We start from the raw sequence: 20504 nt of genomic DNA, 5'->3' as shown, positions 1-20504 counted from the left end.
TACTACCATCCCTCCCTTTTGCCACCAGCCAGCTCCTGACTCTAAATGCTCTTCTATTTTTCTATTCAGAGTCAAGCCTGTTCTTTTCTTATTCTCCTCCTCCTCCTCCTCTTTTGCGTCCAGGGTCATTGTTGGAGCTTGGTGCTGGCACTATGAATCCACTGCTCCCAGTCGCCATGCTTCCCTCTTTTCTTTCCACCTTTCTTTCTATCTTTTTTTTTTTTCTACTTTATTCAATAGAACAGAAAGAAATTGAGAGATAAGGGGAAGATAGAGAGGGAGATAGAAAGACAGAGAGCTACAGGCCTGCTTCACTGTTCATGAAGCATCCCCCCCCCCCCAGAAGGTAGGGAGCAAGGGTTCTAATCTGTTCCTGGCTTAACCCAGTACACCACCAGCCCCCCCCCCCCCCCCCCGCCCCAGCAAAACCTATTCATTAAGCTCTGCAAGGACAAAACCCCGTCTTCATTTCTGTCTACAACTTATGGACTGACTGCCTGTTGGTTTATGCAGTTAGTTTCTCTTAATAAGCAAATGTTGGAGAACTGTGAAGACATGACTTAGGGTTAGGGAAGAGAATTGGCTGTTGACAAAAGGGACATTCCCCCATGAGAGAAAACTGCTGACAAAGTGGTTAGTCCTCAGTTGATACCAGCTTGTTTGTGGAAGGACTTTAACTTCCACTTTGGACTTTTTTTTTTTTTTTCAACTTCCCCAGCTTTCAATTTCAGAGAAAAATTCAGGAAGATGATAGATATCATCGTCTTCATTTACATTGAAAAGAAATTTGCCTAGATTTAGCACATTGTGCTGAAAACATAGTGCAAGCTGATGACCAAGTAGATTGGGATATTAACTGGTTTGAGATACTTCCTTCTTGGGGGCCAGGTGGTGGTGGACTGGCTTAAGAGCACATAGTACTAAATGCAAGGACTCGTGCAAAGATCTGGGTTCCAGCCCCTGATCCCCACCTGCAGGCGCACATTTTATAAGCAGTAAAGCAGGTCTGCAGGTATCTTTCTCTCTCCCTCTATCTCCTCCTCTTCTCTCAATTTCTCTCTGTCCTATCCAATAAAAATGAAAAATGGCCACCAGGAGCAGTGGATATGTAGTGCTGGCACTAAGCCCCAGAGATAATCCTGGAGGATAGAGAGAGAGAAAGAGAAACTGAGAGACTTCCTCATTAAATATTTTTATTCAAAGTGGAGAGAGGGGCAAATTTTATACAAGGATCCCAGGAATAAGACATTTTGGATATATTTTTCTGTATAGAAAAGGCTGAAATCCAGGTGCCTTAAATTGTCTTTTGAAACTTCTAAGAAGAATTTTCTCTTTAAAATTTCTATGTATTTACTTTTTATGACTTTAATGAGGAAATTTTGACCACAGGTACAGCTCCATATCTCCCCAAGAAGGATGCCAACACTCACCCCTTTCCATCTGACCATTCTCTCCTTGTACCAACAAGGCACTGGGTTTCCACCTCCTTGTCACCCCCTTCCCCATTGCTCCCCAGATAAGTCTCCAGATGTATTGCAAAAAAACCCCACAGTCCATTAAGGTTTCCCTACCCAGCTGTAAGAAACTATGAGATCTTTTGTTTCACCATGAATGGACTAGAGAGAACTGTGCTAAGCAAAATAAGCCAGAAAGAGAAGGATGAACAGCGGATCATCTCACATATAGAGGCAGACTAAGAAACAAAGCAAATGATAGTATGACTTTCTTTTTTTCCATTATTAATGATTTAAAAGTAATTTTCAAATTTTAATATTTCAGGGTGTTACATCTTTATGTGTATGTGTATAAGAAACCACACCCATCACAAAAAAACCTGTATTCCCCATAACCATTATATTACTAGTTCTTACAAAGTTTAAGAGACAATTTGGTTACTATTTTTTACAAGTTTGTCTGCTTGTATATTTATACAAGGATATTTATTTATTTATTTATTTATTTATTTATTTATTTATTGCCTCCAGGGTTATTGCTGGGGCTTGGTGCCTACATTATGATGGCCATTTTTTTGCATTTTGTTGCTTTTGTTGTTATTGTTGTTGTTATTGCTGCTGTTGTTGTTGTTGGATAGGACAGAGAGAAATTGAGAGAGGAGGAGAAGACAGAGGGGGAGAGAAAGACACCCGCAGGCCTGCTTTACCGCTTGTGAAGCAACCTCCTGAAGGTGGGGAGCTGGGGGCTTGAATCAGATCTTTGCTCTTCGCACCTTGTGCACTTAACTCGCTGGGCTACTGCCTGGCCCCTTTAGGATACTTTTTTTTTTTTATGCCTCCAGGGTTATTGCTGGGGCTCAGTGCCTGTACTAGGAATCCACTGCTCCTAGAGGCCATTTTCCTCCTTTGTTTATCGGTGTTGTTGTTACTATTATTGTTGCCATTGCTGTTGGATAGGGCAGAGAGAAATGGAGGTGGGGAAGACAGAGAGGGGGAGAGAAAGACAGACACCTGCAGACCTGCTTCACCACCCTTGAAGCAACTCCCCTGCAGGTGGGGAGCTGGGGGCTCGAACCAGGATCCTTCCTCCAGTCCTTGTGCTTTGCGCCACGTGCACTTAACCCGCTGCACTACCGCCCAGCCCCCAGGATACTTCTTATGCTCTAGGAAATCCTTTTCTTCCCTTTTATTTGCTACTTGTCATCCATCACTTACTTACTAACTGTATAAAAATATCAGCAAGTATTTCTACATCAGTAATGCATGGGATCACAGCCATTCCTTCCTGTAATCTTATTCGTTTTCTTTTTTAATTTAATTTAATTTATTTATTATTGGACAGAAACAGAGAAAATGAGAGGGGTGAGGGAGATGAAGAGGGAGAGAGACAGAGAGACACCTGTAGCTCTACTTCACCACTTGTGAAGCTTTCTCTCTGCAGGTGGGGACTAGGGGCTTGAACCTGAGTCCTTGTGTGCTATATAGTGTGTGGGCTTAACCAGGTGCACCACTGCTTGGCCCCTCTTATTCTTTTCCTAATCCATCTTTACCAATTATTAACATGGTATTTTTTAGTGTATTTTGTGTGTGTCTGAGAGAGAAAGAGGCAGTTGCTGCTGCTTCTCCTTCTCTCCCCTGCCAATTTTATTCGGTAGGACACAGAGAAATTGAGATGGGAGGGGAAGATAGATAGATAGATAGATAGATAGATAGATAGATAGATAGATAAAGATAGACACCTACAGACCTGCTTCACCACTTGTGGGAGCTTGAACCTGGGTACTATATGTGCTTAACCATCCCCTCCTCTCCTCTTTTTCCTCCACCTGCACCTCCTCCTCCTCATTCCTTTTTATTTATTTATTTTTTCCAGAGTACTGCTAATCTTTGATTTTTGGTGGTACTGGGGTTTGAACTTGAAACCTTTGGTGCATCATATATGGAGGTCTTTCTGCATATACTATACTATCTCCCAAGAGACTACTTCTTATTACTTTTGCAACTTTGCATCTTTTATGTTAAATGAAATTAACTCTTTTTTAATATTTATTTATTTTCCCCTTTGTTAATCTTGTTGTGTTATTGTTGTAGTTATTATTGTTGTTGTTATTGATGTCATTGTTGTTGGATAGGACAGAGAGAAATGGAGAGAGGAAGGGAAGACAGAGAGGGGGAGAGAAAGACACCTGCAGACCTCCTTCACCGCCTGTAAAGCACTCCCATGCAGGTGGGGAGCTGGGGGCTCGAAACAGGATCCTTATGCTAGTCCTTGTGATTTGCACCACGTGTGGTTAACCTGCTATGTTACTGCCCGACCGCTGAAATGTAATTATTTTTTTTTTATTATTTTTAAGAAAGGATTAATGAACAAAACCATAAGGTAGGAGGGGTACAACTCCACACAATTCCCACCACCCAATCTCCATAACCCACCCCCTCCCCTGATAGCTTTCCCATTCTCTATCCCTCTGGGAGCATGGACGCAGGGTCATTGAGGGTTGCAGAAGGTAGAAGGTCTGGGCATTGACTGGTTGGTCCATACTCCCAGTCTGCCTCTCTCTTTCCCTAGTAAGGTGTCTCTCTGGGGAAGCTGAGCTCCAGGACACATTGGTGGGGTCTTCAATCCAGGGAAGCCTGGCCAGCATCCTTATGATATCTGGAACCTGGTGACTGTAAAAAGAGTGTTAACATACGAAGCCAAACAAATTGTTGAGCAATCATGGACCCAAAGCTTGGAATAGAGGAGAGGAAGTGTTAGGGGGGTACTCCCTGCAAACTCTAGTGTACTTCTGCTTTCAGGTATATATTTTGCAGTAGTTTATGGATACGTGTGAACATAAGCTCTCTCTCACAGAAACTGGTGTATATCTAGGTTATGGGACTTTGTTAGAAAGTGAACCACCTGAGATGAAATTAGAGTGTACTATAAAAGGAAAGGTCTCACCCGAGTAATGAAGCTGAAGGGTTGTCATTCCACTCGTGAAGTCTCTGGACACAGTCTGAGGTGAAGCATGTTGAGGTGGCCATCGTTGCGTTGGTTAGGTTGTGATCGGCGGATGCAATATTATTTGGTATGGATTGGGAGACGCATACGGGAAAGTGGGCCCTATCCAAGGGTTCCAGGACTGGGGGAAGTAGGGGCTCTATAGTGGAGATGTGAGGTTCCTGCTGTAATTTGATCAGGTCCTGCTTTTAGTTTCCCTTTCAGATCTTCTTACTCAACTTCTGTTGATGAGTGGGATCATCCCATACTCATCTTTATCTTTCTGACTTAGTTCACTTAACATAATTCCTTCTAGCTCTGTCCAAGATGGGTCAGCAAAGGTGGGTTCATTGTTCTTGACAGCTGCATAGTATTCCATTGTGTATATATACCACAGCTTTCTCAGCCACTCATCTGTTGTTGGGCACCTGGGTTGCTTCCAGGTTTTAGCTATTATGAATTGTGCTGCTATGAACATAGGAGTACACACCTCTTTTTGCTTGGGTGTTATGGAGTCCTTGGGGTATAACCCCAGGAGAGGAATTACTGGATCATATGGAAGGTCCATGTCTAGCCTTCTGAGAGTTTTCCAGACTGCTCTCCACAGAGGCTGTACCAATTTACATTCCCACCAGCAATGTAAAAGGGTTCCTCTGTCCCCACATCCTCTCCAGCATTTGTTGCTGCTGTCCTTTTTGATGTATGCCATTCTTACAGGAGTGAGGTGGTATCTTAGTGTTGTCTTAATTTGCATTTCTCTGACAATCAGTGACCTAGAGCAGTTTTTCATATGTTGGTTAGCCTCTTGGATCTCCTCTGTAGTGAATGTTTTGTTTATATCCTCTGCCCATTTTTGGATGGGGTCATTTGCTTTTTTGCTGAGCTCTTTATATATTTTGGTGATTAGTTTCTTGTCTGATGTCTGGCATGTGAAGATTTTCTCCCATTCTGTGAGGGGTCTCTCTGTTTGTTTAATAGTTTCTTTGGATGTGCAGAAGCTTTTCAATTTGATGTAGTCCCATTGGTTTGTTTCTGCTTTAGTCTTCCTTGCAATTGGGTTTGATTCATCAAAGATGTCCTTGAGGTGTATGTGAGAAAGTGTTTTACCAATGTTTTCCTCTAAGTATTTGATTGTTTTTGGTCTGACATCTAGGTCTTTGATCCATTTGGAGTTGATTTTTGTTTCTGGTGAGATAAAGTGGTTCAATTTCATTCTTCTGCATGTTACAACCCAGCTTTCCCAGCACCATTTATTGAAGAGAGCCTCCTTTTTCCATTTAATCCTTTGGGCCCCCTTATCAAAGATTAGATGCCCATAGGTGTTGGGGTTTACTTCTGGGCTTTCAATTCTGTTCCACTGGTCTGTGTGCCTATTTCTGTTCCAGTACCATGCTGTTTTGATGATGATGGCTTTATAATATAGTTTAAGGTCTGGGAGTGTGATGCCTCCATTTCTGTTTCTTTTCCTCAGGATGGTTTTGGCAACTCTAGGTGTTTTCAGGTTCCAGATAAATGATTGTAGTGTTTGTTCTATTCTCTTAAAGAAGCTTGGTGGAACTTTGATGGGTATTGCATTAAATTTGTATATGGCTCTGGGGAGAATATTCATTTTGATGATATTTATTCTTCCAATCCATGAGCATGGGATATCTTTCCATTTCTTGGTATCAGTTTCTATTTCCTTGAGTAGTGACTCATAGTTTTCAGTATACAAGTCTTTCACTTCTTTGGTCAACTTTATTCCTAGGTATTTGATTGATTTTGCTGAAACAGTAAATGGGAGTGATTCTGGATGTCTTCTTCTTCAGATTTAGTGTTTGCATAAAGAAATGCCACTGATTTTTGTACATTGATTTTGTAGCCTGATACCTTGCTATATTGCCTAATAACTTCCAGTAATTTTCTATGTATACTATCATATCATCTGCAAATAGTGAGAGCTTGACTTCCTCCCTTCTAATCTGTATTCCTTTGATTTCTTTCTCTTACCTGATTGCTATGGCAAGAACTTCCAATACTATGTTGAAGAATAACGGTGACAGTGGACAGCCCTGTCTAGTCCCCGATCTAAGGGGGAATGCTTTCAACTTCTGTCTATTGAGTATGATGTTGGCTGTAGGTTTGCTATATATAGACTCCACTATCTTGAGGAATTTCCCATCTATTCCCATTTTTTGTAGAGTTTTGAGCATGAATGGGTGTTGGATTTTGTCAAAGGCTTTCTCTGCATCTATTGAGATAATCATGTGGTTTTTGGCTTTGCTTTTATTGGTGTGGTGAATGACATTGATTGACTTACGGATGTTGAACCAACCTTGCATTCCTGGGATGATTCCCACTTGGTCATGATGAACAATCTTTTTGATGTGTTGCTGTATCCGGTTGGCCAAGATCTTGTTTAATATTTTGGCATCTATGTTCATCAGAGATATTGGTCTGTAGTTTTCCTTTTTTGTTCTTTCCCTATCAGCTTTTGGTATCAGAGTGATGTTGGCTTCATAAAAGGTGGAAGGGAGTATTCCTGTTTCTTCAGTCTTATGGAAAAGCTTAAGAAGTATGGGTACTAACTGTTTCCTGAAAGTTTTGGGTAGAATTCGTTTGTGAAGCCATCTGGTCCAGGACTTTTGTTGTTGGGGAGATTCTTAATAACAGTTTCAATTTCTTTGTTTGTGATTGGTGCATTTAGATTTTGTAGTGCTTCTTGGTTCAGTTTTGGAAGGGCATATGTTTCTAGGAATTGTTCCATTTCTTCCAGATTCTCTAGCTTGGTGGCATATAGTTCTTTATAGAAGTTTCACAGGATTCTCTGGATTTCTGTGGTGTCAGTTGTGATATCTCCTCCATTGTTTACAATTCTATTAAGTTGAGTCTTTTCTCTTTTTTGTTTGGTGAGTCTGGCTAGGGGGTTTGTCAATTTTGTTTAATCTTTCAAAGAACCAACATTTGGCTTCATTGATCTTTTGTCTGGTTCTTTTATTTTCGATGTTGTTTATTTCTGCTCTAACTTTAGTGATTTCTGTCCTTCTGGTTGCTTTGGGGTTCCTTTGTTCCTCTTCCTCCAAGTCCTTGAGGTGTGCAGTAAGGTCATTCATTTGAGATTCTTCCTGGTGTTTAATATGTGATTGTATGGCTATAAGTTTCTCTCTCAGTACTGCTTTAGCTGTGTCCCAAATATTTTGATAGGTTGTATCTTCATTTTCATTAGTTTCCAGGAACATTTGAATTTCCTGCTTGAGTGAGTCTCTGACCCGGTTGTTCTTAAGGTGCATGTTGTTTAGTTTCCAAATTCTGTGTCTTTTAATAATTTTCTGTTCGTTGTTAAATGTTAGTTTTACTCTACTGTGGTCTGAGAAGATACTTGGGATGATTTCAATGCTCTTGAATTTATTGATGCTGTCTTTGTGGCCTAACATGTGGTCTGTCCTTGAGTATGTGTTATGTGGATTTGAAAAGAAGGTGTATTCCAGTTTTTTGGGGTGGAGGAGCCTGAAAATGTCCAAGAGGTCTAGTCTGTCGATCTCTTCATTCAATTCTCTTGTATCTGCTTTGTTGATCTGTCTAAGTGTGAGAGTGGGGTATTGAAGTCTCCCACTATTATTGTATTACTATTGATGTATTTTTGAAATTCTTTCAGTAGGTGCTTGATGTATTTAGATGGTCCCTCATTGGGTGCATAGATGTTAATAATTGTTAAGTCTTCTTGGCTGATTGATCCTCTAATCATTATGTAATGTCCTTTCCTATCTTTTATTACTTTATTTAATTTAAAATCTATCGTGTCTGAGATGAGAATGGCTGTTCCTGCCCTTTTTTGTGGTCCGTTAGCCTGTATGATAGTTTTCCATCCTTTCACTTTAAGTCTGTGTTTATCTTGTTGTGACAGATGGGATTCTTGCAAGCAGCATATGGTTGGGTTATGTTTTCTGATCCATCCCCCCACCCTGTGCCTTTTGATGGGTGAGTTTAAGCCATTGACATTTATTGATATTATGGATTTAATGTATTGTAGTGCCATTGTTCAAAAAAAATTTGTTTGCTCTGATATATTTCAAGTATTATAGTGATGTTCTTGTTTATAAGAGGTCTTTCAGAACCTCTTTCAGGGCCAGCTTGGTGATGGTTGCCTCCTTTAACTGTTGTTTATCTAAGAAGGTTTTTATCCCTCCATTTAGTTTGAATGAAAGTCTAGCAGGATATATTATCCTTGGTTGAAACCCTTTTTCATTCAGGGCTCGATAGATATCTTGCCACTCCCTTCTGGCTTTTAGAGTTTGAGTGGAGAAGTCTGCAGATAATCTTATGGGTTTTCCCTTGTATGTGACTTTTTGTTTCTCTCTTGCAGCCTTTAGGATCCTTTCTTTATCCTTACTTCTTCTCATTGTGACTATGATGTGTCTTGGTGTCTTCAGGTCTGGGTTGATTCTGTTTGGTACTCTCTGGGCCTCTTGAATCTTGATGTCCTTTCTGTTATTCAGGTCTGGGAAGTTTTCTTCTATTATTTCCTCTAGAATGCTTGCTTCCCCTTCCTCTCTTTCTTCCTCTGGTAGGCCAGTTATACGAATGTTACTTCTTTTGAGATCATCCCATATGTCTCTGTTGTTGTTTTCAGTGTCTCTCAATCTCTTTTTAAGCTCTTTCACCTCTTTCTTAGTTTTCTCTAACTCATCCTCTGTCTGACTAATTCTGTTTTCTGCTTCTGTTAGTCTGCTTTCCCTTGCCTCAGCTTCTTTCTTCATTACAGCTATTTCAGCTTTCAGTTCTCTAATTGCCTCAAGATAATCAGTATTTTCCTTGGGGGTCTCAACTGTTGTTTCCCTAATACTGCCATTCCTTTCCTCCAATGTTGTTTTCATTTCTGTGATTAATAAGTTTATTATTGCTTGCATACTTTTCTTATCTATGGTTACTTCTGGCTGATTTGTAGTTTCTTCTGGGCTCTTGTCTTCATTCATTGGAGTAGCAGTTTTATTTGTTTTTGATCTACCCATTTTTTTGATTATTGTGTTTCCTTTTTTTTTAATGCTCTGTTGTTCCTCAGTTGTAGTGTCTTGAGTACAAGTAACACTGTACTAAATACCTTTATGACAATTGCACTCACCAACCTCAGGAATTACAGTAGCAACTGAAGCAAGTATTGAAGTAGTTTAATCATTTCCAGTTAGCCAAACAATTTCTCCAATCCATGAAAAAATAGTAACCAAATCCCAGTGAAGAAAGGGAAAAGAAAGAAAGGATAGCAAGAATAGACAGTTATGCAAATCTACTATCCACTGTATATTCTAGGCGTAACAAGAGGGGAAAGGGAACCAGAGCAGAGATACACATATAGAGAGTCCACTCTGAGTCAGATTTCTTCCCCAAAATAATTCACAAATTCAGAAAGGCAAAGAAGAAGGAAGAAGTGTATGACAAGATTTAAAAAAAGAAAGAGAGAGAGAGAGAGAGAGAGAGAGATGAGAGAGAGAAAAGGGAAAAAATAAGAAAAAGAGCTGTAATTAAAGAGCAGTGAAAGGAAATTCCCAAATGTGTATCAGTGAATTCAAAAAAGCACACTGTGGTGTGGGGGCTGGGGGCTGTGACTTTGGAAGCTGTAGGATTAAGGAAGAAGGGATGACAAGAATGAGAAAAAGAAAAAAAAAGAAAGAAAGAGAGAGAGAGAAAAAGAAAAAGATAAGAAAAAGAACAGTCATAAAAGGGCAGTGAAAGGAAAGGTTTTTTTTTTGTATTTATTTTTAATTATTTAATTAGCTATGCAGGGTGAGGTGGGGGGGTTGGCTACTTAGAAAGAGAAAAAAGGCCAGAGGTTTCAGAAGGGTATAGACTTAGAATTAATGATACTTCCTGGTGGGGCAGGAATTTGATAAAGAAAAGGAGCTCCCCTCCCCTGCTAGGAGCTGGTCCCCAGGGATTGGTTATGGGGGTGGTGTGGGAAGGAGGTATGCTTGAAAATTAAAAGGAAGAAAAAAATTTTTTTCCCCTTTTTTCCCTACTCTAATTCTTAACCCAAATTAAGTTATAGTCACCTCCTTGGTGTCACCGCTAGGACCCCTTATTGGCTGGCCTGCTAAAGGCAGAAAATCCTACCGTTTCCAGGAGATGTGGTCAGAGCTCAGCCACTAGCAGCTTCTCAGTCCGCCATCTTCTGGGAAACCCCCGAAATGTAATTCTTATACATTACCTACTTGATGGACTGGGTTATGTTCACACACGCTTATATGCAGTAACACATTACAGTGAAATGAATATTTACCTTGGAATATAAACCAGTCTCCAGGAAGGAGGTAAGAAAAGAGGTAAATTCTGCTTTCTCAGGAAGCTCTCCTCGACAAGTAGTGATGTCCATTTTATTGGTAGCCTTACTGAAATTACTTCTGTTTTAAAATTTATTTATTTATTTATTTATTTTTACCAGAGCACTGCTCAGCTCTGGCATATGGCCTTGCAGGGAATTGAACCTGGGACTTTGGAACCTCAAGCATGAGAGTCATTTTATATAACCATATGCTATCTACCCCTATCCTGAAATAGTTTCCCCATTGAGGTAAAAGAAGTATACTACACAGGGAAGAAAAAAAGTCCAATTAGCGAATATTTTGTTTTATAAAAGTCTACGAAACTCAGGTATGAAAATCTTGTTCCTATTCTGTATAAACGCTGGGATCAGAGTAAGCATTCTTGTAAAGGATTATTTCATTTCCAATTGAGGAAACAGATTATACTTGGAACTGAGTTCTCTACAGAGCCACACATGTGTCAGCAAAATTGCTGGCTATTTTTCTCCAGTTCCGTACTGCCATCTACCACTGACTTAAAAAATGATCTTTTTAAAAATTATTATTGGATAGAGACAGAAATTGAGAGGGAAAGGGGGGATAGAAAGAGAGAGAGACACCTACAGCCCTGCTTCATCACTCCTGAAGTTTTCCCCCTGCAAATGGGGACCAGGGGCTTGAACCTGGGTGATCGTGCACTGTAGTGTGCTGAACCAGGTGTGCCACCACCTGGCCCCTACTACTGACTTTTGCAATGTTCTCACCTTCCCTTCAAATGTTCTCCTGGTGCAGATCAACTCCCTCATATTAATAGCCCATTGAGGCTTTGTATTAGCAGAGAATTAGTGCTCCAAAACAGCTGGGTCTCCAAAAAAGAAACTCCAAACATTTGTTTTATTCGCTATCTAAAAATATTTCGGGTGGCGGGGTGGGAGGGGTGGGTGGCGTACCTTGTTAAACACACATAGTTCGAAATGCAAGGTCCGGTTTGAGCCCCTGGCTCCCCCAACTGTGGGGAGGAGCGGGTGGACTCTTCACAGCGGTGAAGCAGGTCTGCAGGTGTCTATCTTTCTCTCCCCTTCTCTATCTTCTCCTCCTCTCTCAATTTCCATTTCTCCTATCCAATAAAAGTGGGAAAAAATGGCTGACAGGAGCAGTAGATTCATAGTGCAGTCACCGAGCTCCAGTGATAACTCTGGAGGGGGAAAAAAAATTGGTGCTGTTATCCTGGGGGGGGGGGGATTCAAAATCGTGCTGGGATAATGTTATATGTGTTGTTTTATTTTGAATATGGTGTTGGGCAGAGGTAGAAAAGAGGATTCCTTCCACGTTTAGATTCTAGCAGTCTTGTCCCAGTCCTGCCTTTAGCCAATTGTCAGAACTATGCAGTGTGGTCCAGGAATGACATTTAATTGTGACAGTCCACAACTTCGATGATTCTTTCCTTTTCTTTTTTCTTTTTTTCTTTTTTTTTTTACTTTGATGATTCTTAAGCTTCATAAACTTCCCAGTTTCCTTTTCATTAAAATTTTTTTTAAATTTATTATTGAATAGGAACAGAGAGGAATTGAGAGGGGAGGGGGAGATAGAGAGGGAGAGAGAGACAGAGAGACACCTGCCACTCTACTTCACCTCTTGTGAAGCTTTCTCCCTGCAGGTGGGGACCAGGGGCTTGAACCGGGTCCTTGCGCACTGTAGTGTGTGTGCTTAACCAGGTGCGCCGCCGCTTGGCCTTCCCAGTTTCCTTTTCTTTCTATTTTTAAATGTTAAAAAAACTTTAAATTACCTTTTTTTATTTATCGAATAGAGACAGTCAGAAATAGAGAGGGAAGAGGGAGGTAGAGAGGCAGAGGAACAGAGAGACACCTGCAGTACTGCTTTGCCATTTGTAAAACTTTCCCCTTGCAGATGGGGACCAAGGATTTAAGCCCAGGTCTTTGTGCATTGTAACTTGTGTGCTCAACCATGTGTGCCACCACTCAGCACCTCAGTTTCCTTTTTTAAAAAAAACATTTTATTGATTTATTATTGGACAGAGACAGAGAGAAATTGAGAGGAGGTAGGGATATACGGAGGGAGAGAGAGACAGAGACACCTACAGCCCTGCTTCACCACTTATGAAGCTTCCTTTCTGCAGATAGGGATCAGGGACTTGAACCTGGGTCCTTGCACACTGTAATGTGAGTGCTTAACCAGGTGCACCACCACCTGCCCCACCCCTAGTTTCCTTTTCCAAGTGGTAGAATTCCAAGTGGTGGATTTCTATTGCATTGTGTGACCATTTTTCTGACTTATTCCTTTCAATTTGTCAATAAAAGTTTGTGAATTGGCAGAGAAATTGTGACACATAATGGTGAGAACACTAAGGTTAAGAGCCTAGCTTCTTCAAACTTAGAAAACTGGAAGATGTGTGTCGTATGCTTTACATTGGCTTGTTCTAGCCCTCCCCCTCCAAGAGAATTGGATGAGTCCTGTTAATTTCGCGGGCCTGCTTGGCCCCGCCCCAAGGGACCCTGGGAGAGGGTTCCGGAGTCCGAGAGTTCCTGAGTTCCCCAGTGACAGAGTTCATGAGTTCCGGAGTTCGAGAGTGCGAGGGTGCGAGAGTTTCTGAGTTCGAGAGTAAGGGAGAGGGTTCCTGAGTTCCAGAGTAAAAGAAAGAGTGCTTGCGCCGCCGCAAAGAGACAGCAGAGTTCTGTTTGGTGATTAGTTTGTCTTAGTTTATGAATAGTTCCTCCTGAATAAAGAAATACAGCTTCCCTGCCCAGCCGTTGTCTCCGCGTCTCTGTTACCCGCCGTGAAGCAAGCCAGCCCGACCAGAGCCTTCCGAATTTTAACAACAAATGGCGCCCACGTGGACCTGACCTGCGCATCTCTCAGATAAGTAAAGACAATTTGGCTACCTATGCACGATGGCCTTCTCTTCTGCTTGTGAAGAGATCTCCAAAGGCCTCTGCTCTTTCTTCACGAGACTGTTTTGCTGTTTCTGGAACATTTATCTCTGGACCACTCTGTGGTTTCCACTCGCTCGGGCGAACTCAGAACAGCCAGCGGGAAGAGCCAGCGGGCGGGAGGCAAGGCGCGGAGCTGCTGTTTCCACCTGGTCAAACAGCCAGCCAGCCGGCTGCGCCCAGACAACCCCGCGCACTGCGCCCGCAGCCCCGCAGCCCCGCAGCCCGCAGGAGGCCTACGCCACCATGCAAGAGCCCGATGCCAGCACGCTAGAGCCCGATGCCAACATGCTGGAGCCCGATGCCAACATGCTGGAGCCTGAGGCCAACATGCTGGAGCCCGATGCCAACATGCTGGAGCCTGAGGCCAACATGCTGGAGCCCGATGCCAACATGCTGGAGCCTGAGGCCAGCCCACAGGAGCCGGCTCTCCACCGCGTGGTGCAGGGCACTGGACGCTTGATCCCTCCACGCTGCTCGGCCACTGCGAACAGGGCAGCAGACATGACAGGGCCATGGGGCAGGGCCGTGGCGTTCTATCATGGCCGCCACCCCTGGGCACCTAGGCCCACGCCTTCTACAAAGATGGCCTGCCTGCCCTCTTTCTATGAATTCTGGAACCATCCCGGGCCTCCCGGACCCCCGGGCTCCCTGCCAAAACTGGGCACACGAGATCTCCAGCCGCCGGTCCGGTCTGAAGACAGACAAGCTGGAGTACGCAGAGATTTGTGCAGAGATCGCAACCTGCAATTCCTAGAAGTGGAGCTGCGCGGGAAGCCACCTCCGGATGGTGAACCCCCCCCCAACAACTAAGACAATATAGATTTAAATTCGTGTTTAAAATGACATGTCTTCGTAACAAAGGTTTCTCTCCTCGTGTATTAATGACTATGTTTATGTGTATGTTTAAAGTTTGGTAAACAGTAGCTTTAAGGCTAAATTCTTACTAGTCAAAGATAAATGAAAAAGGTTTTCAACGTAATTCTCATAAAGATAAAAATTAACTTACATTTAAAGTCTGAGGTAGAAATTAGTTAACAATCAATATATTTCAACTAAGTTGGTCTAAACAAAAGGTTAAATAGACTTGTTGATATGTAAAACACTACCTTCTCTATTAGAAATGGTAGATCGCACAATGGCTATGCTAATTATTCTCATGCCTGAGGTTTCCTCTCCGGCCCACACCTAGGGTGTGTCTCCATCTTGAATGGGTGTAACAAAAGGTTAAAAGACGTTGTTGATATGTAAAAGTCTCAAATTCCTTCTCTATTAGAAATGTTAGATTGTGCAGTAGATATGCTAATAACAAGTTTTGTTTCATAGTAAGTAAGTTGCAGCCAGCTGCCTTTGGGACCCTAGGCCGTTCCCCGCCCCCATGCAAATGCCCGTCGAGGCAAGTAGCCCCCCAGAGGCAAGAAATGTTTTTTTTTTCAGATATGGCCCCCTCAGGCCTTCCCTTGGCAACATGCTGGTTTTTGTTATATATGTTTCTGTTCACCCCACACCCTTGATACTATAGTCATTTAGTTAAAAAGAAAAGGGGGAATTGTCGTATGCTTTACATTGGCTTGTTCTAGCCCTCCCCCTCCAAGAGAATTGGATGAGTCCTGTTAATTTCGCGGGCCTGCTTGGCCCCACCCCAAGGGACCCTGGGAGAGGGTTCCGGAGTCCGAGAGTTCCTGAGTTCCCGAGAGACAGAGTTCCTGAGTTCCGGAGTTCGAGAGTGCGAGAGTGCGAGAGTTTCTGAGTTCGAGAGTAAGGGAGAGGGTTCTTGAGTTTGAGAGAAAAAGAAAGAGTGCTTGCGCCGCCGCAAAGAGACAGCCGAGTTCTGTTTGGTGATTAGTTTGTCTTAGTTTGTGAATCGTTGTTCCTGAATAAAGAAATACAGCTGCCCTGCCCAGCCGTTGTCTCCGCGTCTCTGTTCACCACCGTGAAGCTAGCCGGCCCGGCCAGAGCCTTCCCGAAAATTTTAACAACAGATGTGATTTATTACCTACACATCACATGAAATAATCTAATTCCGTTTCCACAAGACACTGGTAGGTATGTAGTATGACTATATTCCCATTTACAAGTGAGTAAACCAAGGGGTAGAATATGTGAGTAACTTACCTGCCCAAGGTTACACAGTTAGTTCTTCAGTAGATATTGATCTGATTAGCTGATTCCAGATCTGTGTTTGTAACCAGTCATATAGGAAAAAGCCAAGTTCTGGGGCCAACTAACTAAATCAAACTTTAACTCTGCCACTAAGGACCTTGGTAAATTACTTAGCCTGTTTCATCTGAATTTTTAATTTTCTCATCTCTTTCTTTCTTTCTTTTTATGGTGATTTCACCATTTTCTTTTCTTTTTTTTTTAAGTTACGGATAGAGACAGAGAAATTGAGAGGGGAGGAGGAGGGAGAGAGAAAGAGAGACACCTGCAGCCCTTCTTCACCACTTGTGAAGCTTCCCCTCTACAGGTGGGAACCAGGGGCTTGAACCCAGGTCCTTGCACACTGTAGTGTGTGCACTTAACCAGGTGTGCCACTGCCTGGCCCCTCTTCCTTTCTTTCTTTGTCATCATCATTGGGACTTCACCGCTCCAGGCCAGCTTTTCCCAATAGAAAGAGAGAGACAGAGACAGAGAGAATCTACAGCACTGAAGCTTCCACCCAAGCAGAGGGAGCTTAACTGCACACATGGCCAAGCAGTGCACCATTCAGGGGAGCTATTCTGCTGACCCAACTGTCTCATCATTTAAATGAAGCGAATGGTCACACTTGCCTATGTGTAAGGTTGCTGTGATGATTGGATGAGTTTGTAGGCAGTGTGCTTGGAAGAACAACACTGGAATATATTATTTTTAATAAAATATTATTAAATTATTAATTGTTGCCTTCATCATCCCATCCTTCATCAGTTATGTGTGGTTATGCAAAGAGGCTTTCATGCCTGAGGTATCAAAGGTCCCAGGTTCAATCCTCAGCCTCCATCATAAGCCAGAGTTGAGCAGTATTCTGGTCAAAAAAAAAAAAAAAAAAGAAAGAAAAGAAGAAAGGAAGAAATTTATTAAAAATGGTGAATTCACCTTCTTCACCTCATCTTGAATGGAGCTTGAAGGAATCATGTTAAGTGAGGTCATCCAGAAAGAGAAAGATGTATATGGGATGATCTCACTCATAGACAGAAGTTGTGAAAAATAAGAACAGAAGGGAAAACACAGCAGAATTTGGACTGGATTGTGCACCAATGTAAAAGACTCTGCGGTGGGGAAGTGTTCAGCTCCTGGAACATAATGGCGGAGGAGGACCTAGGTAGGGGGTTAGAGTGTTATGTGGAAAATTGAAAAATGTTACACATGTACCAACTATTGCATTTTACTGTTGACAGTAAACCAGTAAGAAGAAGAAAAAAAGAAAGTGAGTGAGGAGAAAAGGGGTACTAACTGGATTCTGTGTTTCATTCCTGCACAGGGGTGATTGGAGGATGTGACATCCTCATCACTTACAGCCCAGATGCTGAGGAATGGTGCCAGTACCTCCAGGACCTTTTCCTGTCCAGCCGGCAGGTCCGTGGCCAGAAGACACTGACTTATAGACTGGGCCCCGATGTCTCCTTCTCGGCAGAGGACCTGAGCTTCCTCCTCAGCGCACGCTGCATCCTGGTGCTGCTGTCCCAGGAGATGGTGCAGTGCTTCTATGAGCCAGCACTGCTGCCCCTGCTGCAAAGGGCCTTCCATCCACCACACAGAGTGGTGCGGCTGCTCTGTGGGGTGCCAGACAGAGAGGAGTTCCTGCACTTCTTTCCTGACTGGGCCCATTGGCAGGAGCTCACTTGTGATGATGAACCGGAGACTTATGTAGCAGCTGTGAAGAAAGTCATTTCTGAAGGTAAAGCTCTCTTCTGAAGTCAGGCTCTAGAAACATGGCTCATGCAGGCATGGGGCTTTGCAAGAGAGACGTTGCCTTGCAATATACTAATCACATATATGCAAATCATTTATATTTCTGAATGAGCCAGACTTCACTTTAAGAACCCTGGTGGTATTTATTAATTTTTAAGTTTTACGTTGCTTTAAGTTTTTAAGTTTTAAGGCTTTACATTGCTCTAACAAAAGATCATTCTATAGAACTTTCTACTGCTTGAAAGAAAGAGGACACACTTCCAGTTTAGAAGGCAGTAGAGGTGAGGGTCAGGGAGATAGCACAGTGGTTTATTATTATTATTAATATTATTATATCTTTATTTATTGGATAGAGACAGGCAGAAATCAAGAGGGTAGAGGAGCTAGAGAGGGAGAGAGACAGAGACACCTGCAGCACTGCTTCAACACTCACAAAGCTTTTCCCCTGCAAGTGGGGACTGGGGGCTTGAACCCCGGTCCTTGCACATTATAATGTGTGTACTCAACCAAGGGCATCACCACCCGCCCCCTTATGTTGGTTTACATACAGACTTTCATGCTTTAGTCATGGTAGTCCCAGGTTCAATTGCTGACCCCACCATAAACCAGAGCTGAGCAGTGCCCTGGTAATATACTAAATAAAATAAAAATAAATGAAGAAGATAGTAGGAGTGGAGGTGTGAGGCATGTGACTGCCAGCCTCCTGCTTGAAGGCTACTTTAATTTTATTATCATGTGACCCTACATTTTTTTTGAAAGGGTGCTACTTTGGGGTGACTTGTTGATAAATACCCACCTCTAGCTTCTATCTTTTGTCCACATTTCTCCTTTGAAAGTTGATAAAAGGGGGCTGGGTTAAGTGCACATGGCGCAAAGTGCAAGGACTGGCCTAGGGATCCCAGTTCAAGCCCCTGGCTTCCCACCAGGAGCCTGGCAGGGGGGTTGCTTAACAAGCAGTGAAGCAGGTCTGCAGGTGTCTATCTTTCTTTCCTTCTCTCTGTCTCCCCATCCTCTCTCTCTCTATTTCTCTCTGTCCTGTCCAACAACAACAGCTATAACAACCACAAAAGGGGCAACAACAAGGGCAACAAGTGGAGATAATGGCCTCCAGGAGCAGTGGATTCGTAATGCTGGCACCAAGCCCCAGCAATAACGCTGGAGGCCAAAAAAAAAAAGTTGAAAAAAAATCCCTATCCCCTCTGCCAGGGTCTAATGACATCAGTGGCCTCAGGAAGTGTGACATGTACTCTGATTAACAGTAACGGAAGACAAAGTTGTAGTTTGTTACAACTTTTCTTCCTCTTTTTTGTTCACTATTTTTGCCTCCCCCATGGGCTATGAGCTAGCTGGTATATTTCTTCTTTCCTCTTGCCCTGGAGCTGTCATATCCCTGATGCTAGCAAAGAGAAATTAGAAAACCACAATATAATTTTTAGCTACTCAGGTATCCCTCTTGTGACTTGGGTATTAATTTGGTGCATATACCCCTGTCTTATCTGATGCCCTGAATCAAGAATCCACTAATTTTTATTGATTTTAAATCATATATATAATTTGGAGAGAGACAGAATGAGACAGAGACTGAAAAAAGACCAGAGCACCATTCTAACATAAATGGCATTAAATTTGGGGTACAAACCTGGGACGACAAGCATACAAGTCCTCTGCTGTGCTCACTACCTCCCAGGCTACCTAGACTTCTTCCCCCCTCAAAAATGGACCTCTCTAAACCAGTAAGTATGATAGAATCCCTTAACAGTAGAATTTCAGCTCATTTTGTTATCTTAATGATTGACATTGGCAGAAGAGAGCTCACCTGCATTGCCTGGAACCTAGATTAGTAATTTTTCCAGGGTTTATACATTTTAAGCTCAGAAGGTAGTGTGAAGTACACAGTTGCTTTGAGGGGGTTGTGAACTGTTTAAGCGTACAAAGAACTGATCAACAACTAGTTGTTCTGGCGAATAAGCTTACACCATTATAGTAGTCCTTACAATCTCTGTAGATGTGTATAGTTTCTGAACTGGCACATCAGACAGTATGCTTTAGCAAATTGTTCTTTCAAATATTGCATGGGGGCAGGGGAGACAGCGTTATTATTATGCAAAAAGACTCTCCTGCCTGAGGCTCTGAGGTCCCAGGTTTAAGTCCTTGCATCTCTAGAAACCAGAATTGAACAGTATTCTGGATAAAATATACATTACATACATACCATCTAAAGAAAAATAAATGGAAGGACAGGATGGTGGTGCACCTGGTCGAGTGCACATGTTACAATGCATGAGGACCAGAGTTCGAGACCCTGCTCCCTCTCTGCAGGGGGAAAGCTTTGCAAGTGGTGAAGCAGTGCTGCAGGTGTCTCTGTCTCTTTCCCTTTCTATCTCCCCCTTACTTTTAGATTTCTGGCTGTCTCTATCCAAAAAATAAATAAAAGTAATTTAAAAAAAAGAAATAAAATGACAAAAGGAATTTTAACTATTTTGGGGTGTGTTGGATACCTGGATAAATTGATTGCTGGTGATACTTTACTTTGTACCCAAGATTATGGTTCAGTATGCTGTGAAACCTTCAAGTATTTCTGAAAGAATAAAGTATTTTTCAGTGGTGTTTCCATTCTGAGAACAAATAATCTCTTAGCAGAAAGGGATTTATTTTAATGGGAGATTAAAAATAAGATGCATATGGAAAATTTCTGCAGTGTGGTATCAATCAATATGTTGGGACAAACAAAATGATTTGAGTTATAAAAAAAGGAGGAAGAGGAGGAAGAAGAGAAGGAGGAAGAGGAGGATGACTGACATATGTCTGTAGATAATATACTATTATCTGATGCTGGCTTTGTTAACTTCAGAATTTTAGGTATCTGTGTGCCAGGAAGACTTGGGTTTGCTTTTGATATGTCTATAATTACTCTTTATCAGACCACTGATTTGATGTGCTGACATTGATTTTTTTT

General features: G+C 42.3%; 1 protein-coding gene across 1 annotated transcript in view; it reads left to right on the top strand.

The window, feature by feature from the left end:
* PIK3AP1 (phosphoinositide-3-kinase adaptor protein 1) overlaps positions 1 to 20504 on the top strand; it is a 217479-nt gene that overhangs the window by 9012 nt on the left and 187963 nt on the right. Inside the window, exon 2 of the mRNA XM_060192851.1 lies at positions 17118 to 17534. Within this exon, the coding sequence (XP_060048834.1) occupies positions 17118 to 17534 (417 nt within the window). The remainder of the gene's footprint in view (positions 1 to 17117; positions 17535 to 20504) is intronic.

The sequence above is a fragment of the Erinaceus europaeus genome, chromosome 1 (assembly GCF_950295315.1).
Source record: "Erinaceus europaeus chromosome 1, mEriEur2.1, whole genome shotgun sequence".
Taxonomy (NCBI): domain Eukaryota; kingdom Metazoa; phylum Chordata; class Mammalia; order Eulipotyphla; family Erinaceidae; genus Erinaceus; species Erinaceus europaeus.
This window is presented reverse-complemented; position numbering and strand designations above follow the sequence as displayed.